At 35.8% G+C, this 27,823-nt stretch overlaps 2 protein-coding genes across 9 annotated transcripts; both read right to left on the bottom strand.

Annotated features, from left to right (window-relative positions):
* Nucleotides 1-910: 910 nt before the first annotated feature.
* On the bottom strand, nt 911-23,368 carry LOC122819943 (protein mono-ADP-ribosyltransferase PARP6). Of its 8 annotated transcripts, none has more exons than XM_044097027.1 (23): nt 23,063-23,367; nt 20,178-20,338; nt 19,649-19,726; nt 16,668-16,777; nt 16,394-16,454; nt 16,110-16,200; nt 15,856-15,922; nt 15,020-15,169; nt 11,795-11,945; nt 11,422-11,553; nt 9,736-9,831; nt 9,422-9,514; nt 9,112-9,237; nt 8,848-8,913; nt 8,639-8,706; nt 8,338-8,386; nt 8,109-8,221; nt 6,549-6,621; nt 4,957-5,026; nt 4,241-4,320; nt 3,969-4,032; nt 3,450-3,534; nt 911-3,062 (listed from the first exon to the last, which is right to left on the bottom strand). In XM_044097027.1, the coding sequence occupies exons 2-23, from the start codon at nt 20,178-20,180 to the stop codon at nt 2,960-2,962; spliced, it is 1,929 nt and encodes a 642-aa protein (XP_043952962.1). In that variant the 5' UTR covers nt 20,181-20,338; nt 23,063-23,367; the 3' UTR covers nt 911-2,959. The 8 variants fall into 8 exon arrangements, 7 of the variants coding, with proteins under 7 accessions (XP_043952962.1, XP_043952986.1, XP_043953001.1 ...); XM_044097051.1 differs by having other exon boundaries at nt 8,848-8,910; XM_044097066.1 differs by having other exon boundaries at nt 11,422-11,475.
* A 1,174-nt stretch (nt 23,369-24,542) lies between these two features.
* On the bottom strand, nt 24,543-26,453 carry gjd6 (gap junction protein delta 6). The gene is made up of 2 exons (XM_044141759.1): nt 25,503-26,453; nt 24,543-25,400 (listed from the first exon to the last, which is right to left on the bottom strand). Exons 1-2 carry the CDS (start codon nt 26,363-26,365, stop codon nt 25,187-25,189), a joined length of 1,077 nt encoding a protein of 358 aa, XP_043997694.1. The 5' UTR covers nt 26,366-26,453; the 3' UTR covers nt 24,543-25,186.
* Nucleotides 26,454-27,823: the final 1,370 nt, after the last annotated feature.

Raw genomic sequence — 27,823 nt, 5'->3', positions numbered from 1 at the left:
TCTCAGACATGATGGCTTTGTGAATAATAGAGCAGATCATAAATAATTCCTTTACGTCACCATCAAATATGCCTGATTACAAAAAATTATACATGTGAGAATTGTGAAAAGGCAGAAAAAAGGTTTGATTTTATCTTCTTTCATCTGCAAACTGAGCTGTCAGTCTGCTTGAAAGGCAGCGGAGTAATACTGCCCCCTTCTGGTTGAAACACCAGCAGAAAACCTCCTCAACAATAGGCAATGTCCATGGTTGATTGTCACACATCTTCAACAGACATCAAAGCAAATAAGGCTGTTTGTAAGAACTGTGCAAAATCAAGTTTTATTTTTTTTCTCCAGCTCGGCTGCCTTTCAGCAGCGCCATAATCACCATCATTGCTGTCGTCATAATCTCTGAGACATCACAAAGCAGAGACAGACGGTGAGACAATAAGCCCCCTAAAGAGACTCATCGCTCACACATCTTGGCAGAAACAGTTATCAGCCGTTCGCAGAGTCTGGCACTGCACTGGGTCAACACCACATGTCCATCATGTCCATCATCCATATATACACATATACAATTTGCTTTCTTTCCAGAGTCTTTAAGTCCACTTAGTGGTTAGAATTCCAGTTCCGATAACATTTGAAAGTTCATTTTTGTGGAGACATACCATAGCCAACATGTTCTATATTTCAGTTTGTTTGATTCTCACCTTTTGTTTTCTACTTCCTGTTTACAGCAGGTCTGATGACAGTCACCGTCCCCATTTTAGGCAAATGCTGAATATGTGTAATGCGTAGCATAATATCAAGAAAATACAGAGCTCACCTGGATTGAATGATGCCTGAAAATTTTTTGGGCTTTGAGAAAGTCCACATTTTCCGATTGTAGAATTCCGGTGGAGAGTGTTGCTCATACACACAGATGGTCGTTTGAAAATGAGCACGGCAAATTATTCATTTCATGTAGTGATGACTCATAAAAAACAATGATGTACAAAAGGTTAAAAGGCTATGACAGTAATATGATCACAAAAATACTTTTTTCCCTACAGAGGCACATGATAGTCCCAGCACATACAGTTAAAACAAGATACTTGTATATTTTAATACATAAAAAAACATGACTTGATATTAAATCAGACTAAAGTTTAAATGTCTTACACCAGGAGTTTTATTTTTTTATTTGCCAAATGCACCCAAAATGAGAGAGAATCTATCCATCCATTGGTGCTGGTTTAAAGCAGCTGCTCCCTATTTTTAGTGGAATAATACTCCAGATATTTTTAGGAAACTTGAAATATTGAAGCACGTAAGCCAAGAGGTTAATCTTTGAGCACAAATGGGTTTTGCAAATGGTGAATGACCAAAGTATACTGCCAAACTAGTTATAAAGAACTGGTCAAAATTCTGTCAAACTGTTGTGAGAAGCTTCTAGAAGGAAATCTGCAATGTATGACCCAAGTCATGTGATTTAAAATATTATTCTGGCAAACAGTGAGTGAAATTATGTAAACTTCTCAATTGAAGAAATTCAGAAAATATTCTCGCTCTCTCTTTGTTCAATTTCAGACAGAGAAAAAAGCAGATAGGATTGTGTTTAATTTTTTCAGCATACTGTGTAATTAGCTGGTTTTAACTGTACAAATTTGCACCACTGTTATGCACTCTGAGAGCTACAGTTTTATTCTGATGTTTCATCCATCATAATTTTCTCTTTAAGTCTTCTGTACGCACTAAATGACTGAATTCCAAATAAATAAGAAAACAAACTGATAAATAAAACAAATCCTACATTCAATGCCATCATTTCTTGAAATGCTTAGGGTGGGGCAAGGGTCTTTTTCTATTATTTATTTTTCAGGTTAAGGAGTTTTTATGGTTCACAATGTGCTTCCTGTAACCCGATTAGGTTAATTAAACAAAACCCACATTTCTTTCTAAGCTGGATCTGAAATGGAAATCAGTCTGTTTTGGTAACATGTCTAATACACATATGGGTCCCATTTTTCAGCCCATTTTCTACTTTATATGTAAAGGAATTGTTAATTGGCAGCTTAAAAACTCAATTTTCAATAGGTTAATTCATCACTAAATAATATTCACTTTTATGCACTCTGTTTATTGTTAAGATGATTTGATCTTATTTTGTTTAATTCTAATCTATTATTGCAATCTGAAAACATGCATAATTTTTCATGTTTTGTGTTGTGTTTGTTAAAATAGTAAATAAAAACAAACTAAAATCTCAAAAGGCCAAAAATTTTCCGGTTTTCTGTTTCTAAAACAACAATTATCGTGAACAGATTAACTACAGTAGATATTTTTATGCAAAACAAAGTACATATATTGATATTAAGTTTGAATTTCAAAAAATACTTTTGACAGCCTAGAGGTATCAGTGGACAAGTGGTGTATGTCCCTCTGTTAATCACAGCCTCAGTTCATGTCTTCAGTCTGAAAATACTGCAGAAAATTACAGATAATAACTTTCCAAAGACATACAAATAACTAACTTCGATGTGTGCATAATTCTCTCCAATATTTGCCATAAAAAGGTCAATAATCATTTGGAATGAATATTTGTTTTACTACATATTCACAAAAAAGAATAAAAAACTGAATCAGTTAAAGTAAAAACACAGCAACAAGAATATAGCCTCGGCAGTCCCAGAAAAATGAGTGCATTTGTGTAGACAGCAGTAAAAACCGGGGAAAGCTGATTTAAACCAGCTGCAACCTAACTGAGGGTCAGGTGAACATGTAAGTCGTAACAATGTGGAGAAGGTGAAACACAAGAGAAAGAGGACAAAACAAGAACACTAGAGTTAAACCATGTCGGTAATGATGTGCTCAGGAGCTTTTCATCCCTCAGTGTCTGGCCTAAGGACAGCTCACTCAAAACGTTTGCTTCAATTGTCTGTCTTGTCTGCTTCCCCCCTGCTGAGATAGGGATAGATCTGCTGCGGACCCTCCATTAGCTTGAGTAGATTTGGGTCCCAATCACACGCATGATCTCCTTCTGCACCTTGGGCTCCTGAGTGTTGATGTTGGCATCTCCTACTTGGCCATCCTCATACCTGCAATTATACACAAAATACAATTAAAAACATCGGCTTGTAAAGGTATTCACACTGGAGTATTTGCTAATCTTAGCAGCTTATGACTACATTGCAAAAATAAACTTTATTGTAGCATACAGAGCATTTTAAGTGGTAGACCAGGGGTCTATGGAGCAGGAGGTAGCTATTAGGACCTTGCGCAATGGCTCCTACTAACTTTGGTTAAAAACATAAAAAATAACTAATGTTTTAAATGCAGATATAAGTTATTGATGAATAAATAAATTATATTTTCATTTATGTCAAAACCTAAAAATAGTGGTTGTTGGAAAAATGACAACTCATTTTAACTACTTTCCATCAAAGGGCAATGGTGCTTTTTGTCACAGTGACTGGATTACTCACACAAAAAAGAAGCGGGTACAGACATGGTCGGAGACGGGACACACCCATATGTTGCCGTGTTTCTGGAGATCTTTAGATGTGATCACTGGGGAAGAGAAACAAAAAAAAACAATTTGTATTAAATATTTTTGTCATGTTTGCCTGACTCCTCATTTAAACCCAGACAACACTTTTATTTGGCCTTTATTAAAATAGGTGAGATAATTTAGAACTTATCATTTATAATTATTATAACACTAATCTAATAAAAACAACTAAATTGTTAATTTTTAGATCAATACCTCAGTTTGTTAGTCTGTAATGTTTGTTCTGTATGCACTTATTTGTTGAAATAAATAATAATAAAAGATTTATTTTTATTAGTAAATTACATTTTGCAGAACATATTGTGCATGGTCCAAACAGAGTGCAAATTAATATCACATCTTCTGCATTAAATATATATTTATCAACACAGAGATTTTCAAAAGTATACCTATCAAACACAAACATGTACTTCACCTTTAGCACAGTTATTACCTTCACAAAGAGCAATGCAGTTCAAGTTTCGACTTTGCAGAAACCTTGATTGTATTGGACGGCTCTACAGCGAAAGATAAAATCATGGGTTGCAGTTTAGATTAAGATCTAACTGATGTGTTCAAAGGATAATGGTTTTTTTTTTTTGTAGGCAATGAAAGTCTGTATGGAGATATGACAAAAAACAAAAACTGCCACAATATCGTGGCAAAATATATATTTAAAGAAAATGTATCATTTTAACACAACTAAGAGTGCAATGTGCCCCTCACCTGCGGTATGGTGTTCATACGGTTGTAACGCTGTACCAGCTCATCTTTGGTGGGCATGCGATGTTGTCCTTTCCCCATTCCTACACAAGACAGCACAGCAAGCCCAATAAAATTGTCTTAGAAAAATGCTAATTGAGTCACTCAGGTTGTGTAAACTTAATTTTTTGTCATTTTCAGGAAAATGACTTTATTGTGAAGGCTTTGACAAAGTCAACTTCAGTGTTTTTATGAGTGTGTACAGAATGTTTGCATGCATAAACAAAAAAATATGCCTACAAAACAATTGGAAACTGTAGTCTTTTTGAAATATTGGGAAACTCTTTACAAATTTTACAGAATGCACTGGACTTTAACATATGTTTTGATCATTTGCTTGGACTCTTGGTTAACAAGCAGGAAATTTGCAACCTTCTGACATATTCTCTTTACAAACAATACAAAATTACAGTACAATAGAAGAGAAAAGGGAAAAAAAAAAGAAAATATTAATGTTGCAAACCCAAAACCAAAACAACCACAACATAAAGTATGGAAAGGCATGTTGTACACAAGGCTCAGCTTGAACAGACATGACACTACAAAACAGCAGCACAACATATTGGCAGCTGTTAGACAAAAAAATAGCGTGCTCCATCATGATGATCAGGCCACATCAGGAAGACACTGATTAGAGGCGGGGATAGCAGGTCTTAATGTTGAAAATAACATAATCCTACCTGAGTATCCAAAAGATATACTGGAGATGGGGCTCAGATAGATGCCCTTTCCATACGCTGCACCATGCAGCTTGGGATTGAAAAAAGCAGGAAGGAAGGATGGGTAACTGAGCTTTACATTTACGAATAAGGTACACACAAATACAGCCCAATTTCTTCCTAATCAGCTATGCTAAAAAAAAAATAAATAAAAAAAGATTTTTTTTCACCAAAAGAAAATTGTGTGAAAAGTTTTATACAGCTTTTCTTGTGTGAAAGTTGTCAAAAAACATTCACACAGGAGAATCAAAATAGTTGAAAGTGGAAACAAAACGGAGAAGGAATGTGTTGTGGTTGAATTTTGTTAATGAAATTCTAATGTATAAGATTTAGGTATTCAGGTAACATTCGGATAAAAGATGAAAAAGATTTACAGTGACACATAGAGTGTGCAGATCTTCTGAACATTTTTAATTGTGTCACTTTACAACCATAAACTACAATGTTTCTGAGCTGTGAATCTAACAGATGAAACATGGTTAAAATCTTTAGCATCCTCTATCTTCCACGTCACAAATGTATTATTTTGTGCTTGTTTGTAATGCATTCACAGTGGATGTTTGCATTTGAATTTTGACAAAGGTTTAACTTTGAATTTTAATTTTTATAAATACATCTGCCAGACAAACACCTATGTAAACTATACTAATGGTATTGGTATAAGTGGAAGAAAACAGACATAATTACGAGGGAGTATACGCACACACACACCCACTCGCACACCCACGCAGACACATTTACAGAAAACGAATAAACAGAAGATCATGAGAGATGTGTGCTAACTGAAGGTGGAGACTGACTCAGTTTCCTTTGTTCTGTGAAAGACGGTGACAAAGGAAGGGTGTGGATGCTCCAGCTGAGACAAAGAGGAGGAGGCAAAAAGCACTGAGCCAAGATCCAAGATGGAGAGTTCAAAAACTCAGGAGAACAAAGGAGGCATAAATTAGACATATCAGTGTGGCAGAGCAATCGCAGCTGACAAGAATGATTCAGTGAGCTCAAGATTTTTGATTGAATTTTGTTTAATCTATTTTCAGGATATGCAAGTGTCTCTAAGCAGCCTCTATAGGCTGTATTGTGAAAATGAGGCAATGCTGTGCTCTCTCTTGTGTTGGGTTAGCGCTCTGATATTTTTAGACAAAGTTTATTTAGGCTAATTTCTGTCATTTTGGTTTTTAAATTGTATCCGTCCTGTTTATTTCAGGTTTGGATTAATTATTTATGTGAAAGTGAAATTTTACTCACAACTATTAAAGTTTTCTTTTGTATTTAGCGTGTGACCGACCCCCGCAGGGCACACAGGCAGCCTCCTGACATGGCAGCTGAAACCACAGCCTACTCCTAGTTCTCTGAGCTGGAATATGGTATTTGCTGAAAGTAGCCAATATTGACCAGAAACATCTGCCACTGTGGCCTGTTCTCAAGAAAAATTGACAAGATGAGACATCTATTGATAGAAAATATGGATTAGCCTGATGGAAAGCCTGCATTGTAAAAGGCGGGTTAACTGTCTGTGGGAAGAAGCTCCATAAATCTGAGCTGAAATAACCTACCTGCAGCTTGGTGTAAGAGGCGTTGACCAGTCCATTTCTAAGAACAGAGTGCCAATTCTCTATATGGGATCCACTGGAGTAAAGAGAAAAACAAGAAAAGGCAAAGTATGAGTATAACAACTTGGATCTAGGTATTACATAATAGTTGGACATGAATTTGACCCTTGTCTCATGTAAACAATCTTAAGAGTTAATTTGTTGTCAATTGTTGCTATAAAATAAAAAACAGATTTAAAATTATCTGAATTAAACTGAACTGAATTAAATTAATATATGATTGCAGATGACCGGATTGATTATACATTAAAATATAATTGGATATTAATTGCACCTCTTTTTCTTGAGGATGGCATTTACTGTGAATTTACTAGAAGTTAAAGTAGCTTAAATAATCTGAATTAAACAGAGTTCAACTGAAATGAACTAAAATTTAATTTGATGGACTCAATCAAAGTTAAGCTTAACTAAGATAATTTTTCTGTTGTAGTGTTTTTGTTCTTAATGTATTCTTTTTCCCTGTTTTTTTAAATGTGTTGATAATTTCCTTTTTGACCAGGCACTGAAGATAAACTATTTTTCATGTTTAGTGTTTAATTCGATCTGAGTCTCAACTGTAGTGCAATTTATACAAATTATGCAGGATTGTTTAAAAATGCAGGATAATCTTCAGCTGTCATTTATTATTTATAAATTAGATTTTAAAATATGTATGACTACTGACTGGATTTCCCAGTATAGGTATTTAATCTCTCTTGAAAAGAGCCAAGATTGATGAATGGCTGCTGGACTTGAGAAAATTTATTTGTCCTGTTGTAATTAAACTTATCACTTACCTTTGTTTGGAATGTCTTCTAAATTTTAAAAGCAAAGATATTTCTGTTTAGAATAATTTCTGTTGAGATAAAAATAAAGTGATGACACTCAGCTTCAATTAAATATTAGACATGTTTATTTGGAATTAATTAATCTAAAGCATTAACCAGTAGCAAAAGCGAGAGTGTCTGCACTGTGTGTGCTTTAGTTTGACACTGCCCAGATGGGTCGAGTGTATCTAAAATATTCAGCAGAGCCCCATCTGCTACAGGACAAATCTCTGTCTCACTCACATAAATATCATTGGCTCCATGTGCTGGCTTAGAAAGGTGTCCTCTCAGTCCAAGAAAGCAGTCACTGCTTTGTCCTTTTGTTTGGAGTGGTTTCATTAAAATTACATATCCACTATAATTTGGTTGTCATGCTCTAATAATATATTATAGTGGTTGTTGGGGAAATTATCCTGCTACATTTTCTCAAATATTTTGATGTCAAAGGTAGGTTTTAATGTAAAAAAAAAGTTACTTTAAATAATAGTAATAATAATAATAATAATAATAACAACAATAACAATAACAATAACAATAACAATAACAATAACAATAACAATAACAATAACAATAATAATAACAATAATAATAATAATAATAATAATAATAATAATAATAAGACATAGGTTTTTCCACCACTTTGTAAACAATTTTTATAGATAGTAACAGGAATTTCCATCAGCTAGGGTTAACTCACTGAAAGGCAAAGGTGCTGCCATAGAGCTTCTTGGCGGTACGAAAGCGAGCCTCCTTGGCTGGGGGGCTGCTGAGCAACAGGAACTGGTGGGATGTGTGCATGAATTTCAGTTGCTGTAAAAATGCAATCAGAAACCAGAGTGAGAGAGAGAAAGAGTATGTTTAAAAAAGCATAATGAAAGTGTGTCTTTGTTTCTGGAGACAAAAGGAATAATATCTTGAATTCATACCCTGCTGAGAGGCAGCTTGACAATATGAGACCTATTACTGGAGATGATCCTACAAAGAAACAGAATTTATAATAATAATAATAATAATAATAATAATAATAATAATAATAATAATAATAATAATAATAATAATAATAATAATAATAATAATAATAATAATAATAATAATAATAAAGTATATTACATATCCCAATTTGTATTGTTATTAATTGCAGGAGTGTAGTAGTATATGTGGGATATTTCCAGTTTAAAATGCTTTTTAAAGAATGAGTGTAAACACATTTTTGGAATGGATTCTCACCATTGCAACAGAGGGTGGGCCAAAGGGTCCAGTTTGTCCATCTGTTTCTTGATCTCCAGATATGAACCCTGAAAACAACAGAGAAGCATCTGCTGTTTACGTCCATCTGCCAAAAATCAAATAAGTACTTGGAAAATGCAAATTATTATACAGACAAAAGGACTTTCTCTTCTTGATAGAGATTTGTCCCTCCTGCGTCCTTTTTGTACCTGGGTCATTTCACGAATGGACATGACACTGTCCAGTGCTTTCTGCAGTCTTTCATAATTCTTCTTCTGTGTCCAGGTGAAAGCAAACAAATGCAGAGGAGAAGGAAAAAATTATTATGAAAAAAAAAAAACTTTATTTATACAAGAAAATAAATATAAAACAAAATCTTGTGATAGTAGTTTATTAAATAAAACAGACTGCACATTTATTGAATCAATTCTCAAATTACTTGGAATAATGCATTAAGGAGTGGGAATGCAAACCTTCGGGTTGAATGCAAGAGTTTTGGGATCATTTGGATCCACAACCGATGGGTAGGGCTCAAAGATAATGCTCTTGCGTGGGGACTCAAGTGCAGCTCTACACATAGCCACAAGCAGGTCCACAACCTGGTAAGGGTCAGAAAAGGTTAATACTAATTAGCTTGATATCTCTTAGTATACATAATAATAAAAGTACAACTAATTAGGGAAAAATCTCATAATGGTATATGCATGTTTTTTGTGACTTTTTTTCTATATGAATGTCAAGATTTTGACCCCCAAAATCCTGCATATGTATGTTTGTTGTTACCTCTGCTCCTGTTGCCACTTCTTCTGCAGCTCCAGACATCACACCCAGAGTGTAGAAGGAGAACACACACAACTCTCTGGTACACACAGCAGGCTGCATAGATACAGTAAAAATAATTGTTTTTAAAAACACACAAAACTGTTGGAAAAAAGCATGATTAATATGCTCTTCTCTCAGTTCCTAGAAAAAGAAAAATACATGTATAGAATAATATACATAGATAGATTTTATTTATGCATTGTGTATTTCAAATATGTAGAAAATAAGAAAACAAATCAAATATTAATACAGGAGTGTGTCTCTTTTCTTGATACCTTCAGCATGGACCCATTCTGAAAGACATGCTGTTCGTCACAAACCACGCAGTACTCATTAAGAGTGGGGATCCTCTGCTCTGAGTACTTCATTATCTGTTACAAGAAAAAGCATAATGCAGTTGCCAATTATAACTCCCACCTGCAGCACTGATGTTTACAAGAATAAAGGCTGTGCAGACAGAAAGAATCAATTCGGAAAGACAATTTGTCACTGCAACTTTAATCTACAATAGGGTTTTAGAAGCAGACCAAAGTGAGACAGCAGATTTGTGGTCCTCTACATACAGTGCATTGCTTTTAACCCACTTATACAATCACTGCCAACCAGATTTGCTGTGAAAGATTTCTTCTTTGTCCTTTAAAATGTCAATGCACAATCAAAAACGTCAAAGGGAAAGAAACATTGACTCATGCACATTTCTGATGAAGAAAATTTCAAATAATGGCAGTATGGCAGCTAAAACAAATCAAATTCATAATAATGTTACAGTATGTTTGTAGACAAAATCTTCAACATTTAAACATTTAAATCATCTGTGATATTTTAGCTAAATCTGCCCCATTTGAGAGAATCGTAAGAAGTGTGTCAGATTGTTTCAGATTGTCTGCATTGTGTCTCCTTCTCACAAACAATTAAATCACTGGTCAAAAAACTTTCCTTTAATGAATTAGTTTTGGTGGTTAGGTCATGAGACTTCAGTTAACATACTTATGTTTAAAAGCTACATGAGCCGATTTTAGACACGTCAACCTCATTTTCAGGGAAAATGTTGCAGCTCTTTTTTGCATAAAATATTCACAGCTTGTCCTTGAATAACACAGTACAACTCATTCCTGAATAAAGCACTGCTAAATGATGTCAGGATGAGATCCAACCACTTCAAGTTCACTGTGCAAAAACAGCTTGATTATTTCAAAGTTCTTAAAAAAAGTGAACTCCATTTATGTTGGCAACATCCCGACGCAACTTTTCCTGCAAGAAAAGCTGCATCATTTTACTGGTTGGTATTCATCAGTTGGACTTGATTGGAATATAGATGGAGCTAGATGCAGGACCGTACTGAAATAAAGTCTCATAGAGGTTTAAAAGCTGAAACTGCAGCTCTGTTTCACCTTTCAGCAGCACAATCATAAACATATAGCCAGAGCTACAACGGAATGTTTTCAAATCATTTTTCAAATTCGTCAATCAAAAGTAAGACCTACTTTTTTAAGACCTACCTACTAAAACCTAACTCATTGTTAATAGTAACAGTAAGGTTTGAAAATTTCTTTTCACAGACACTCCTCATTGAGTCTTATTGAGCTTAAACTATTTTGCAAAATTAAAAAATCAGTCTTCTGTTGCGCAAAGCTTGTAGAGACAAACACTAAAAGACTTTGCAATCGCAACAAAAGGTGGCTGTACAAGGTACTAACTTAGGGGGAGCCAATACATATGCCACACTTTTAAGATAAAAAAAACAAAACAATCGACCTTCTTTCTTTCTATTTAACATTTATTACCTCATATTGGTCTATCAGATAAAATCAAATAGAATTATACTGTTGGCATTATATAGCTGAAAACTGTGTTAGAGACTAACCAAGCTCCACAGGCTTGTATCCTAAACAATACATAATAACTAAAACTGGGAGTAAAAATGTTTTTGACTGTGAAGATATATTTTCTTAGGATCTAACCTGCACTAAGAAGCCGTACTCCAAAGTAGGGATGTTCTTGCAGTGGCCGCCCGCCTGGGATGAAAAAAACAATTCAATCAGCTGCCTCGTGGTAATCTGCGCTGGGGCCCTGGCCGCCGGGACAGCTACAGTCTGATGGGTCAAGTGAAGACAAAGCATTATGGGAAAGGGCACAACAGCCATGTTTTGGTAAGAGTGGGGGAAAGGCTCAGGTGAAATAATGCAGGTGACAGGTGGACAAAGACAAGGGTGTAGTTTAAACTGAAAAGAATAAATGGAGCAATAACACCACACAGTAAAACTTAAATTAACTGAAAAGTAAATTTCACAATAACAGAAGTCTGGGAGGTGAAAGGACCAAAATGGCCCTAACCTGGCTGTTTGGTGGATAGCTAAAGAGTTCCCCTTTAGGGTTCTTCATTGTACAGGAGATAGAGCGGTTCATCAGGCGGGTCACTCTCAGCTCAGGGACACTCAGCTTCCCCTTTAGAACTGTGTCTTGGATCAGAGGAAAACTTGGAGACCTGAAAAGATCAAAAAGATTATTTAGACTAAACCATCCTTGTAATAGTTTAGTACTATAACTACAGAGTAATAGTTCAAGTGTCTATTTTGCTCAAGAGTGATGGCTACGTCTTAAAACTAATGTAAATACAAAATTCTGTTTCTCTGAAAATTTGACTAAATGTGACAAATATTTGATTTCTATTAATAAAATGCAAGGTTTACAGCCTTTTGCAAAGGACTTTGACCAAGGGGTGTTTCCAGAAAATGTTGTAAATAGTGGCCAATGGGGCCACTAATCCTGGAATGGCACAGCAAAACCAGACGACAGAGGGACGGGTTTTAGGTGCGTTGCAAATCAAGAAAAAAACTAATATTGTAACTCATGAAAGTTTCTTCTTTTGTCTCTTCAAAAATAAAATAAACATAGTGCAGCCAATGGGGCAGGTCAAAACATTTACATGGGGCAGCACTGCCCCAATTCACCGTTTTTGGAACTGCTACAGTTAAGCCTTTCTCTCCTTACCCTTATTGGTGTCTGTCAATGACTGTCTGCTGGCCAACTGTGACGCGTCTGCTTCATGATTGTGTAGGCACTTAACCAGGACATTGCCATTGCTATTTTGTTCGATTCATTTTTTGCTTCACACCTCTGTACGAAGAAAAACATCCAAATGACTGGATTTTGCCAAACTAGCAGAAACTAGCTCATCCTCTGCGGCATGAGCAGGCATTGGGAGGCAGTGCCCGCCCACAAAGTCTGCCGTTCCTGACCAGGACTGGAAGCTGTCTATTTCTTCTTCATTTATTTATTGTTTTACTTAGGAGTGGCTAAGTTTTTATTCCTATCTTGATTTGATAAAGTAGGATCTCCCACGCTTCCAATATCTACGCCCCATGTCTCCTGCATTCTTTCAGCCATTACATCTGTTTAATCCGTCGTTAATATGTTTTAATATGCTTGCGCCAGTTTTTTCGTCTGTGGATCAGAAACAGTAGAAATGCTACTGGGCAGAGCTGCACACACAGAAAATCAGTAAAAGGCAGAGAACCTTGCGCAATTCTTTTCACAGACAAATCGGGTTAAGTGGAGTAATGCTGATTGTTGCAGATAATGTTAGCTAAAGTATGACTAGTTTGTCCATGAAAAATATATCACGTAAAACTTTAAAAGTTCAGATGAGTAGTAACGAGTTACTTAAGTAACTTTTTGGAAAGCAATGTGCTAGGAGTAGTTTTACTGCACTGTACTTTCTACTTTGACTGTTGTAATTTTTTGAACTTTGTTACTCTGACTGGAGTAACATTTCTGGATACTCTAGCATATCTATCCACTACAAGTAACTTCAATGGAGAAAGAACAGTCACATTTAATAAATTAGAATACGACTAAAAATGTACTTATTTGAGTAATTCAATCCACTAAGTAAAATACATTATATTAGCTTCTATTTAGTCTGTCTAAACACTTCATTTTAAAATATTAAATTGTATTTTATGATCAGCTACTCAGTATTTGAGAAGCCTTTTTACCAAATATGTTTTAGTCTTATGAGTAATTTTTTGGATTGATACTTTTTACTTTTACTTGAGTAAATCTATGCTGAAGTAGTGCTACTTTTACTTGAATACAATTGCTACTGTACCCATCTCTGCCTATGTTACATCCCTTGCTGGTTATTAATACCAATCCTCTTTCATTTCTGTGCAGATGTATGCACTATTGTTTTTCACATGTTTAAAATAAATCTTTATTGTCCTTCCATCCATCAATCCATCCATCCATTTCAGCTATACAAACTAATGTTTATGCTAATTTGAGGTGAGCATAATTGCTCAGCTTTTTAGACATGTCACTGCTAATGTTATAATTATTTATTTTGTATTAATTAACAACATAGGTATTGCATTTGAAATGTTGCATGATAAATATACATATGGGTTTATTCATATAAATATTTTAAAAAAGCCATTTTACTGTAACCCCTAAAATATGCCATTGCCTCCACAGGTTAAAATCCTTTGCAGCATTTCTATGTTTAATAAAATCCTTTGTATTTATCTTATGTAGTGTCAATAATAACTTATGTTAATGACAAATTTTCTGATAAACTAAAATTAAAATTTTTATTTTCTTTATGTCACAATCGTCAAAATGTACACAAAAATACACTAAACATATACAATATTTTAATTTATTTGTTGTGAAGCTATGCAATAGACTGGATTTTTTATTTTTTATTTAATTGATTGTGTTGATTGTGAATATCAACACAATCACTTTGTGTTGATATTCTAAGGTGTACTAGAAGGGTTTAAATTTAGATCAGAAAGTTTGCAGATTTGAAGGTACTTGACTTTTCCTATAAATTAACTCAACTATGTTTCTTGGTGGGTTTCTGGAGGCATTTTTCTGCTCTTGTCTTTCAGTCTACACTAAAAGTAGACACAAGACAGCCAACTGAAATCGGCTTTGGACAGTAACTCCAGTTACTAACTGTTAGATACAAGGACCAGTGTCATTTTCTGCCATAACTCTCAATACCTTATCCAAGTAGCCCCTTGATCTGAGACTGCTATCAAGTCATTAGAATGTCAGGGCAGCCTAGTTAGTGGAGTTGGCCACCATCAACTGGTTCAGTATTCAATCCCTGGGCACTCATACCTGTCAAACCTAGAGAGGGAGTGAGAGGAGTGCTTCCTTCCCTCAGGAACTTTTGTCAGCTTTTGATTTTAAGTTGGGGTTCAAGATGCTGTGTTGACTTTTTCTCCCCCCTCTGGTCATATTTGCTACAGTTAGTTGTTAGATTGGCTGATTTTGACTGGGAGTGATGTATTTTTTCAGACAGCAATAGTAGCTCAGGGAGAGAGGAGCTCAATCTTTTCACTGATTATCTGTCACCACATAGTGACAGTTTTAACAAATATGTAAAAATATATATTTATTTTTTAGAAGTTATATTGCATAGTTGTGGTGACCGAATTTTAAAACTTTAGAGAAATTTTACATTATCAGATAAGAATAAAAAAGAGAACATTTGTTCAATAACTCAGTTGTTCATTGCTTTGTCAGAAGATAAATAGCTCCACCTACTTGGGAATTGGGGAGAAAATGCTGAGCCCAGCACGGAATTTCTTGATGGTCCCTCCAGCTTTGAACCAGCTATGCCTCTTTTCCTGTTGGGCCTTGAGGAACTCATTGCTGAGGTGCTTCCACTGCTGTGAGGTAAATGTGCTCAGGATCCTGCCACATTAAAAACATGATTAGAGTGAATCTGGACTGTGCTGAATCGTACGTCTAATGTCAGCTGTAAAGGAAAATCAGTTTAAAAAATTACATTCTTAATCATTCATAAGCTTTAACTTTTTTTGCATTTTGTCATGTTACAACCATAATCTTACATGTAGGCATTTATTTGTTAAAAGCATTAATGTACAAATACCATCATAAAGTCTGCAGGATATACCACATAGGTCATGACTTAATAATAATTTAAATTAATTTAGGACTGAAGCCATAATCTTGCCAGGGCACAGAAAGGCTTAAGTTCTGCATCTGAGTAGCTCAAGCTCAACTAAGTGAGCTTGAGCTACTTACAAAGAAAGATGCCCAAAACCTTTAGTATAGATTTTCAAATCTAGAGACATCGCCCAAAAGACTCAATCATTATTGAGGTGAAATTTGAGGTGAAAATTGGTTCTAAAAAGTGAATACAAGTTCATCTCACACTTTTTAGACGTTAATAGTGTTGCCCATACATCTTTCCTTCTTTCCACTTCATAATTATTCTCCACTTTTTTTTAACTATCAGATAAAATATATATTATTCATATTTATTGCAGTTTTTGGTTGTAATGTGACAAAATTTGAAAAACGTCGAGGGACATAAATCCTTTCACAGATCAATTTTAAATGATCACCTCACTTACTTTTTGAGTTGCAGGCCTAGACTGAAGCCTTCTTTATTCGAAGGCTGAAACACATCTACCGACGGCTCTGAATAAATAAAGAAAGATGACTAACATCATTACAGAGTCGATAGAAAGACACTCAAGTTTGTTTTTTTTTCCAGTCTCCCACGTGTGTGACACATGTTGTACTCACTTCCCACACTCAGTGAGGGGCATAAATACCTAATGTCCCTTCTAGATAACCAACACACACACATTGCGTCTTTACTCACCGGGTCCATCAAGGTACTGAGAAAGAGAAAAGCGCAGTCTCAGAATAATGGGCTCTGTTCTTATAACTTTCCAGGCTGTTGCAACCTCCTCCTGAATCAGGCATACACACACACACCCAAATACACACAGTTAGCAGCCTAATTATGGCCATTTCTCAATGCATAAATATCTTATGAGCACCAGATGCATTATAAATGATGTGTTACTTTGCAAAATGTCAACGTTAGAATAGTAATGGGAAAAGTCGGAAGAGGTATTTGCAGGGAGAAGAGTGCTGACTCACATCTAAGAAGCCGATGTTAATATGAAGATCGATGTCCACATCATCAATGGTTCCGTACTCCCTGCGCAGAGATGCAGCAACAGATACAGTAAATCTGTCAAAACTAATGTGAATCATTAGATTCTGACCATTTCTACTGATTACACTCAGTGAAAGATGAATTAAGGTTATGCTCTCCTTTCTTATTTAGCTTAAAAATCAAGAGGAAAGTTTTATTTCATTACAGCTAGCGTGACACCTTTAAAGATTTTCAGGACATGAGTCTGTCCTGTACCTGACAGAGATGGCACTGTCGGTGTAGATGTCTTTCACAGCTTCAATATCTGCATCTAGCTGAGGGTGGCGGTACAGGTCAGCAGCACAGCTCCCCTGCAACAAGCAGCACTGGTCACAGTTATAGCAGTGAATGAATTCTCAATGGTTACCGACTATTTTCACACACACCCAAACATCCCACAGTACCAGCACTATTCCTACCCCTTCAGCTTTTTCACATTTTGTTGAACTGCCTCTCCCAATATCCTGTTTGCACTTGGGTTCCCATCATCCATAAAACATGTACATGGATGGAGCTACATGCCATACAATCCTGGAAGAAATCTTTTAAGAGGTTGCTAAACACATAAGGTTGGTGTAGGTGTTAATTTTCTAGCAGGTTAACCACCCTAAGTATACAGAATAGTTTGGATCAAAGGACATATAACTGTTAAAGAGGCCCATGTAGAATACGTCTCAGGCGAGAGAAGGTGTTATAAGACTTGGGAATTGCTGTTCACATATTTTACATTCAACCTGACTGAGTTTGACCTACTTTACAAAAATTAAAAAATAAGTCAAGTCCTAAATGTTCAAAGCTGGTAAAAACATTATGCAGCTGTCATTACATTAAAAAGATTGTTCCACAAATATCAAATCTGAGGACTGAATGCAGCACACCATGCAAAATGTAGACAATAATGTATTAATGATGTATTAATTTAACTTGCTCTATCACATAAAATCCTAATAATATACATGGAAAGTACATTGGTTATTATGTACATTGGTTATATACCGACTTTGAATTTTAATAACTAGAGGAATTCTCAATACTGATTTTTGGACTTCTTTCAAAGTAAATAGATAAGTCATTTTTATTATTTCTGGTTACCACTGAAAGATTTGGTTCTTGATCATTTTCTGGTATAAAAAGTCTGTCATGTTTGTGTCTGGTGTCTTGAAGTCAAACTTTCATCTTCTGAGCTCAGTGTGCAGTACAGTTCCATTCTTATCATGGCTGCACTGCTTTCATGTACTTTGACTTCGCTGAAATGAGCTTTACTGGATTTACATTTCAATCAAAAGACTTGGAAGATAACAGTAAAAAAGGGATAACTCAGATTAAGATCTTAAGTGGAAGAAGAGCTATCAACTTTATGAGATAAAGATGATGAATTTCCTGATGGTCTTGGGGATTAATTTGCCAGTCTTTAAAATATGCTGCAAATAATACATTTTGATTTATTATTAAACAGAATATAAAGTTTCAGATATCAAGCAGCATGTTGGAAGCTATTTAAAATTTTCTCCCTGCTCAGTGGGACTTTATGATGGAAATATTTACCACATTTGTGTGTAATGTAAATATTTAAAGATGCAGCTTACCCTAACTAACACTTCTAAAATAACAGTGACAAAAAGGAGTTCTGTGTGCTTGTTAAACAATGAATGCAATTGTTGCTAACTAATAAAAATATGGAGCCTTTATTTCCAAATACGTTCATCTGAATATATAACTTTAGAGCTCTGAGCAATAATCCAGGCAGGACACTTCTGGTCTTTTCTTTAGTTCAGGAGCGGTTTAAAATAGTAATGAGCTTGTGGCTCCTGAAGTCCTGACTCCATATGTAGTCCATACCTCATCAATCTCTGTTATCCCTGTTGCGTATGCACCCTTTTCCACCATATTTTTTCTTCCACTAAATTTAACATGTGCTTCAATGTAGAATACTTATTTGAATAACTAACGCCTTTTGGAATGAATACTGGTGGCTTGCCCACCTGGTGGAAGGAAGGTGTCAATGACAATTCAGCAGCCTTCCTCTTGATTGTATAGAGCATAACACGGCCATAATATTAATATATGTGCTTTGAAATGTATTCTTTTTTTCTCCTTATGTAAAATTAAGGTTTTCTGGAAACTGAGTTTACTGTTTTTGTTAGCTTTAATCCATAATCATCAAAAATAACAGAAAATACATTTGATATATATTACTGTGTGCAATTGATTTAGAAAGCATATGAATTTCACCTTTGAACAGAATTGCTGAAATAAATAAACTTTATGATGATATTCTAATTTACTGAGCTGCAGTGGTTTTATTTTTTATTTTTTTTCTGCCAACATATAACACAACATTTCTTAATTCATATGAGGTGGAAAAGCACTTATTTTCTAAATAAACACTATTCTTTTGGTTTTATGACGATTTTTTCTAGGCTTTCTTTAGGATTTAGACTACTTTTTATACATAGTGAGATAGATACAGCTAAAGTGCTAATATCTTGTTTTAACATTTATTCTTTGTAAAATTCTGTATAATAAGCACTTAAAACAACTAGAGTTAGTGTGTGTTTATTCTGTATCTTTTCTTTGGCTGTGTATCAAATACAATAACAATTAATGTAATAGATAACATTAGAACCTGTGATATCCATACCAATTCTAATACTACTTGTATGGAACCATATACAACAGGAAGCTGGTCAAATCAATACTTTCTTTTATGTAAGCAGTAGTAAGAGTCATTTTTGTGTTCTTAATAAAAGCTGTCAGGCCATGTTATGCATTTTGACTTTGTTTTTTGGTGCACATACAGAGAAAGAATTATATTTTTGCTCAAGGTTTTTAAATTGTGACAATCTCATACTGGCCTAGGACTAAAAACACAACTTTTTTTTCTTCTTTTTTTTAACATAATCAGGGGCAAAGACTGAATGAAAATGGATAAAGAAGCCAAATTTCAAAGAACAGCTTTGAAAGACCAACAGAAAGCGTGGTAAATCACTGATCAACACTAATTTCAAATATATAGATAACTGGCTCAAGGTGGCACAAAGAATAGTCAGATTTTGAGGTAATTTAAATTTGTACTTCAGTGTCATTTAAAAAATACATCAAATACATAGCAATGACAGAAATTTAATAAAAAAAAAAAAAAAGTGTAACATCTTAGCAAAACTACTTTAACAGTGAAGTGATAACGCCTTCTCTACCTGGATTCCATAAAGGAACTGTTCAGATTCGTTCTCCCCATCTGACTCCTCGTCGGTCCAACACTGGCCTTTGATATCCTGTGGGCCCACGCATTGTGAAAACACCATTATAGTAGAGAAAAGAAATTACAGCTTCTTCATAGCATCCTTTCATCTCCCTATTTAGCCTCCCGCTCAAGGACTTCAAACAAGGCTTTATATAGCATCTCAAAGAGAAGACACAGAACATCCTCTGACATCTTTCCTCATAAGAATACCTAACTGAGAATGACAAGGATGACTTTTAAAATATGAAAAAAGATATGTCAAAGCATGGCAGTTTCAGCTCAACAGACCAGGACATTTATTTTTAAATAAAGCTAAAATAATCTAAATGCCAAAAACAATATCAGTTATTCTACATGTTACCCTGGAACATTATTAAATCTCTTTCACAATTATATAAATATTAAATAAAAGCGACAATTATGTGACACAGTCTTATCAAACTCACTGATTACACACACCAATAGGATCCCAGCTGTCTTACCATTGGATCGGCTGTTCATAGGGCTCTCTCAGACAGGTTTAGGCCTCTGATTAGTGCCAACCATTGCAGCCTACCTCCAGGTGAAAGGAGCAAGAGCACAAAAAAATGAAGAGCTTTGTGTGACCGTCTGTTCCTTTTTACACTCCTCTGAATTCCACAGCCTTGGAAAAATTGAAAAAAGTAAAAGAAAGAAAATCAGCAGAGGAAGAAAACATGCAACACAGGTTACTGCTAGAGATACCATTCTTAGTCAACGGTGCCCTCCTCCTTTTTTTGTTTAAATCGCCTGCACTTCACCTTCCCATGTATCCTAGCAACAACCATCTCTGCCTCCTTTCAGAGTGGCATTAATCACTGTTGAGAGAAAGTGTGTGGGAGATTCGTGCTGTACGTTCAGTACTCTAGATGTCTTGACTTCTTTGTTTAGATATTTTTCCAGGATTTTAGTCTATTAATACCAAAGAACAAGAGGTTACTGTATTTTTTTTCCTTAGAAGTGCAGTAGAAAGACAGCACTGATGTAACCACAAAAACCATGGCATAAAAAGAGCCCATTGTTTCCACTGCTTGTTGGCAAGAATAACTGTCAATGAATACTGTTAAAAACAACAGATTCTAATTTATGATATATGGAAACCACAAAAAGCCAAAACTAGGGTTGTGATTTTTCTTGCTTTTGAACTATATTCTTGCATACGTTTATCAATAAATTCTGCATTTACACTTCAAAATATTACTAAATACAATTGACTGGTACTGTTTATCAGGGAGTAGTACAAAACTGAATAATTCAACAAAAGGTGAGGTTTTACTTTTAGAAGAGCATTTACTTTTGTGGGGCCATGATAGTGATGGATTAAAGCTACATTAATTGTCAATATTTTTTAAATTGCAATAAATACCATTAAATATTGTGATAAAGTTTTAAGTCCATATGCCAACATACAAATGGAAGGTTCATATTTCATTCATATAACTCATGTAAACAATAATTAGCTTTAATGCTGCAAATAATGAGCATCACCCAGGCAAGGCATTAGCCCAGGACCCTGAAGTTTTAGTCCCTCGAATACATATGTACTTTAATGAATGGATGTTTTGCAAACAACATATTTTATGATATGTATCCAAAAAACAAGAATAATTTTTTTTTGGAAAGGTGGATTTTTATGCAGTTCGCTGCTTGAACTATTAAAAAATTAACATTGTCATCTCCAACCAATACGTAGCCCCTGGCCAATTTGTTTACCTACACATTGCAATATTGTTGCTTACTACTAGGGTTGGGCATTTATCGTGTCATTTATCATGATACATTTCTTATCATGATAAGATTCCTATTTACTATTGTCATAATAAATTCTAACTAATGATGTTTACAAACCCGTACAACAGATACAGCTGGGATTGTTTTATTTTTTTTCACTGTTTAATCAATACATGTGCATCAATAGATATCAATAAATTTGAAAATATGACTAAATGCAGTTTAAGTTCAAATTTTAGTGATAAAATCACACTTCAAAATGTGACTGGAGTCCTTAAGAAGCCTATTACAAATGGATATGTTTCCCAAGAGCTGGATTTTTGCTTATTGGGCTATAAGGCCATCCAGTCACGGTTACTTGATAATCGCAGTAAATCATTTTTTCATCACTTTTATTTTTATCACAATAATACCATAAAATATCAAACTATTTGGTGTCAATTTATTTAAACCTTGCCATATTAGTATATTTTTGTTGTAGTGAACTATTTTAATGAAATATAGAAGTAACTATAGCTATATATATATATATATATATATATATATACATATATATATATATATATATATATATATATATATAGGTCCACGGACCAGTACTGCACTGCAGTAGATTATCATTAGAACATAGAAAATTACTTTAAAATGTTGGCTGCAAAAGCAGGTGAGAAATGCCTCTTTGTCAGCTATGCACTGATGCATGATTTAAACAAAATCACCTGAGGCAGACTGTTCCACTTTGTACCCAAATAAGATGGGTACCAAACAACCAAGGGTATAAAATGACAAAGGTATAAGCACATGCTGAAAGCCTAAAGGATGCTTGTTTATATAGAAAATAATTGTGTAGAAACTATGAATTAATATTTAATTTCATAAATACTCTACACTCATGTAAACAAGCCCCATAAGACTTGAAAATGATGTCTACCTATTTATCAATCTACTGCAATTTAGATATTTCTGTGGGAATAGCACCAAAACTGGCTCTATTCCAGGGTCCCATATCCTTCTAAATCAACCACGGATCATCACAACACACATTTCAGTTCATTTAATGTAAAACACAATAAATCGGTATAACAAAGGCTGTACAGCAACACAGATTTGCACTGCAGATGATGGTGTTAACATTTCACAGAAAAACAGCTAAGCTATACATATTTAGCTTAATGACAGTCAAGAATGTGAATTTTTCTGTTCCTTAATATTTCACTGACCAAAAAAGATCTTAAATGTTCTTACTTTGATAGATCGCACTAATCTGATCTTTTCTTTCTAACCCTGCAAAACCCTGCTCATCTCCATTCTCAGCTCCTATCCGTTTTCTACGTCTTTAAGCCCGCTCCTCGCATTTATCCCACTCACCCTCCGCACTCCCTGCCATTTCCTTGGCCTCTGTCGTCTCACATACCAATAGAGTCACAGAAAAAAATTAGCCCACCTACCTTTTGACAGTGCGCACGTACAAAAAGAAACACACACATATATTCACCTCGATCGTTCCACCATTCCTCCTTCTCTTTAGATAGCAGTTTAGCCCAAACACAGATGCGCTCAGGCGGATTGCCCCCCTCCCCCTACGCTCCGGACTTCCCTCACATCCATCCACACTTACCTCCACAGAGAATGGAGACTGGGATGCTGCCCTTGCCTCAGATGCTTCTTTCCTCTTAAAGGGCGCACCTGCTTCTCTCTGCGTGTGTCTCTCTATCTCTCCCTCTGTCAGTGGCTATTTTCCACTGAAATGATAGATGACAAAAGAACCATTAAAAAATACAAGAACGCAGCAATCACAGCTCTGGACTGTGTTCCTAGATGCGTGTTGTGCGTGTCTGCAAGCGCGCCAGCTGGTGCGTGTACAAGTGTTTATCTATTGCAGATCTCTCCTACTGCTCTCTTATATTTTGCCTAACAACACTAACGGGGGTCTGGGCATGCTCAGTGAGACGAGGCAAGCCAGTCATGTGACTTGCAGCTGACTGCACTGCTGCTGAGAAATTGAAGAGAAAAAAATGTGTGTGATCTGTATGTGCTTCTGATGTTGTATTTGTGTGGTGAGTGAGTAATGTGTGAAGTTGCATAAGTCAGTATCTATTAAAGCTAATTGGTGCTGTGAATGCAGATTTTAGTTGATATGTTGACTAGATCTATGGGTACTCAGTGTAGTAAAAATCCTTAAAATGAATTAATCTTGAAAAAGAACCATACACTCACAACAAATACTTACAAAATTCTTCCTTTAGCTTGTGCTCATTTATTTAGTTCTGGAATCTTTATAATTAGTCCCAGAATTGTTGATACATCTGCTTTCTATACTTTCAGCCCCCTATTGACATTAGTCCATTACTTTATACTTCAACAACATTCCATAAAGTTGGGACAAACTGAAAATTGATTTTTCACCAGTCTTCTATACTCAAATTCCTCTAGATCTTCAAGAGTCCCTTAAACTCTTTTTCTATTGAGCTCACTCTACAGCTTTTTTTCTAGAGTGTAGGACTGAGATGGACCGTGTGCATCCTTATCCAGGGTAGATGTGGGGTTGGCATGCACGGCTGACTATTAATTGCACCTCAAACTCCACATCAAGTCATTGTAGATGGGTCACCACACAGTGTATGCAATCTTAAGAAAACATGGCAACACACTGCACTAAACTAAGATTTGCAGCTTCTAATTCACCATAATGTTTAATACAATAGGTTTTTTAAATTCTGATTTTAATTATTGCAAACAAGAAGCTCTTTAAACCAACTTGGTTCTATGTAAAAAATAATTTGAAAAAATGTTTCTTGGAACTAACCACTTGTATGTCCCATGTCTTATGAAAAGCTTTTGTAAAAACTGGATGCTTTTACATCAGTATGGAGTAATTTTGTTCTAGTATTTGGAGCAAAAAATGTTTTCATTCAGATTGTGATATAGCATAAAGGAAATAAGAAAAAATAAATGGGAACAAAATGAGAAACAGAAGGTCATTTTTTACTACCTATAAATCCTGATCTTAAAAACTTGCACCGTAAATTCAGACAAATGCCTCGGTTACTTTTTTAAGGTTTTATTAAGCTACATATAATTACCCTCTGATATTTTTGTACAAATCATCTATTTTTAATTTTCTCCAGACATAAGACGAACAAAATATTTTCATGACTCTGTGAAACACATGGAAATTCAAAGTTAAATCTCTGAGAATTAGAAACCAGCATCAAAAATAATAGTGACTGCAGGAATACTAGAAATGCTAAGTTTCACAAAAAATATTTTATTAAATGGAAAATAATATTCCAGCCTAAAAACACTGATGGAGAGAGAATACAAATATTAATCCCAGTGATCAAGGCTATGATATTTTTTATATAATTAGTTGTGTTGTTCAAAATACAAGGACATGATCCCAAACTCATCTGAAATTAAGATGTCGACTACTTAAAAGAAGAAAACCTTAAGGCCATTGGGATATTATTGTCAGTCCCTCTGCTCACAAATATTGAAAAACCTGTAGATGGTCCCGCCTGGGTTTATAAGCACAAAGACACATTAAATACTAGTACCAAACATTCACAGAAAGGTTATGCTTAATTAAATTTGCCTCACATTACATTGACCCATGCCATTTAGTTGCCATCTCAAACTGTAAAAGCTACCATAACAAGTGTCTTAAAGCTAACTGTAAGTTAAATATTGTAAATGAGCTAGCTCACATTCCACAGCAGCAGGCATTTTTGTCCATTTTTGTCTATATCCAGACCTCAGCACTCCTCTGTTTGCACCTTTCAATCTCCTTCTTGGTCTTCAGAAGCTGCCTCTCATATTTATGTGAGTCAGATCTCTTTGCTTGTCCAGGCCTGACTTCTACTTCCACAACTTCACGGCTAAGTGCACAGCTCCAATCAGGCTGATGACCCACCACCAGGTCCAGAGTGGGTAGAGAGGTAGTGCTGGTCACATCCCTAAATCCAAAAGAAGATGTGAGTGAAGGGCTATCAGGCGGAAAAGGTTTATATCCACCCTGGATACTTGGACAGCCACCCCAAGACTTTTTCTCTCTTAACCTCAATACATGACGAATCTTTTTCCAACCCAGATGATTTAATTCCAGGAGGTTCAGCATAATGCAGAAAACTCCTACACAGAACATAAAGAGGAGGAAGATAGTCTTCTCTGTGGGTCTGGATATGTAGCAGTCCACCGGTTGCCTGCATGGGGAAGAAGTGCAAAGAAATTGGACAGGTACATGGAAGCCATACAGCTTCCACTGGGCCAAGACAAAGCCAATCTCCAAGACAGCCCTCAGACAAACATGGAAAATGTAACATTTGGACAGAACTCCACCAGAACCAACTTGAGCTACCTCAGTGCCCTCTCTGAAGGTGCAGGTTTGGGGATGGATCAAGTTCACTGTATTGTTTAGGTCCTTTTTCTGAATGTTCTTAGTAGTGAGGTCCTCCAGCACATCTGCTAGGCTGTGACCTAGATGCTTATGGGAGTGGATTGAGCAACTGTCCGAGTCACAGCTGCAGTTGAATGTCTCTTGTCTTTCCTCTTGCTTTACATCAATGGCTTTATGCCTTGGTCGATTTCCCAGCATCTGAGAACTATTCTGTGGTAGCTTGGACAGGTTATGCCATGTGTAAATGATAAAGCAAAGTGACGGAGTGGATACACTGATTATGTGAAACACCCAGAACCGAGGCTGTGAGATGGGTGCAAATGTGTCGTAGCAAACAGTTGAACATCCTGGCTGTAAAGTGTTGCAAACAAACATTTCTTGTTCATCCGTATACACATCCTCTGTAGCAACAGCAACAATGAGCAGCCTGAAAATAACCATGACTGTGAGCCATAGGCGTCCGATCATAGTGGAGTGATGATGGACAGCATCCAGGAGACGTTTGAGTAAAGTCCACTCGGTCATGATTCCTGTGGCTGCTAGTTGCTTTGGTAAAGAAAGAGCTGCCAGGAATAGAGCAGTCTAAATTAAAATATTCCACCTCTCGCTTAGAGTTGCTGATAATGTAAAATTCCTGGTGGAAGAATTTTTCCCCCGCTGGTCCACCTAATCTATTGGAGCTTTTCGTTTTTGTAGATCTTTTTAGCTTTTGTTGTTTCTAAAAATTACATCTGTTTAGTCCTTGATTAGTTCCTCTAACCTGAAGCACGTCATGTCTGGAGAAAGCCTCTTCTGTCCCCTAATGTTTGCCAGCCCTCCTGGCTGCCCTGTGCATAGTGGAGCCTCTGTATTAGAACCACCCATCTTTCATAGATAAGAAAATCCACTTGACATGAGTCACTTGGCACACTCACATCTCTCTTGTAGTGAGGATCCATTTTAAAACCGAGCGACATCCCCGTTCCTTTCTAAGAGCAGCTACTGATAATGCTGTAACAGAGCATTCTTCACTGATTAGTTCTCTAAAAGCAAAGGAGCTCTTCTTATAACACTGATGTACATTCCAATGTACTATGTATGCTGTCAGATTCAATATGCACAATTTATAGCATAGGTATTCACATGCAAGACAATTAAAGGGAAAAAACATAAATAATATGTTTCTACTATTGAGGGAAAGAAATTGGCTGATTAAAAATGCTCTCACGGGAGATGGTGTTAGTGTCTGGTAGGCTTTTCTGTTTAAGAGAGGTTTCAGTCCACTTACCAGTCCTGTTATCTGTGTTTTAAAAAAAAGTCAACTGAAAGGTCTGCTTGGCTAAATATGCTCCAAGATAAAAACACTCAGGCAAGCTATATCACTGTCTGAAGACTAAGTTTGTGTTGTGGGTTTTACATGAATAAAATAATTCATGTCTATTGTCTTGTGCTGATTCGAGATTGTGTCACAAGGGTAATAGGCCCTAGGGAACCACCACCATCTCTCTCCCTATTGACATTCTCCAGCTCATTCTGGCAGATTCCATGGCTAGACTAGGTGGGATACATGATTCCTCCAGCGAGTTCTAGGTTTTATACTACAATACTTCTACAGCAACCCCCACAAAATACTTTAAGAATGCATTTACAATAGACAGCCAATTACATGATGTTGTTAACTTTGCAGCAATTCCAAATACTGAGCATGCTTAGAAACAGAGGAGAGGACAACTCCCCTTTTTCAGAAATATACACCTCCAGCAGAATCTGGATCAGTGGCAGCTGCCCCCTGCCATCTTTAGGGGGCGACTAAGGTGTTGAGAAGACAGAGCAGACATACAAAAACATAGAAGCACTAATCTAGGAGTGCTTTTAAATTGAAGTAAAAGCAAGTAGTAGCAGTAACTTTTTTAGCAGCTTCATCTAGGACAGTGGTGCCCAAAGTCGGTCCTTGAGGGCCGGCAGCCTGTATGTTTTAGTTCTCGCCCTGGTGGTAGTAACAAC

This window comes from Gambusia affinis, linkage group LG02 (genome assembly GCF_019740435.1).
Source record: "Gambusia affinis linkage group LG02, SWU_Gaff_1.0, whole genome shotgun sequence".
Classification (NCBI taxonomy): domain Eukaryota; kingdom Metazoa; phylum Chordata; class Actinopteri; order Cyprinodontiformes; family Poeciliidae; genus Gambusia; species Gambusia affinis.
The sequence above is the reverse complement of the archived record's forward strand: the minus strand, read 5'-3'. Positions and strand labels throughout refer to the sequence as shown.

Bases quoted from the DNA above. Each gene is read 5' to 3' on its own strand.
- LOC122819943 (XM_044097027.1), bottom strand. The intron at 8,387-8,638 runs GTGAGAATCCAT...GTTTCTTTGTAG, and splicing joins GCCCACCCTCTGTTGCAATG to GATCATCTCCAGTAATAGGT. The intron at 4,321-4,956 runs GTAGGATTATGT...TGTCTTGTGTAG, and splicing joins TATATCTTTTGGATACTCAG to GAATGGGGAAAGGACAACAT.
- gjd6 (XM_044141759.1), bottom strand. From the start codon at position 26,365: ATGACCGAGTGGACTTTACTCAAACGTCTCCTGGATGCTGTCCATCAT. The intron at 25,401-25,502 runs GTTAAGAGAGAA...TTTTGGATTTAG, and splicing joins AAGATTCGTCATGTATTGAG to GGATGTGACCAGCACTACCT.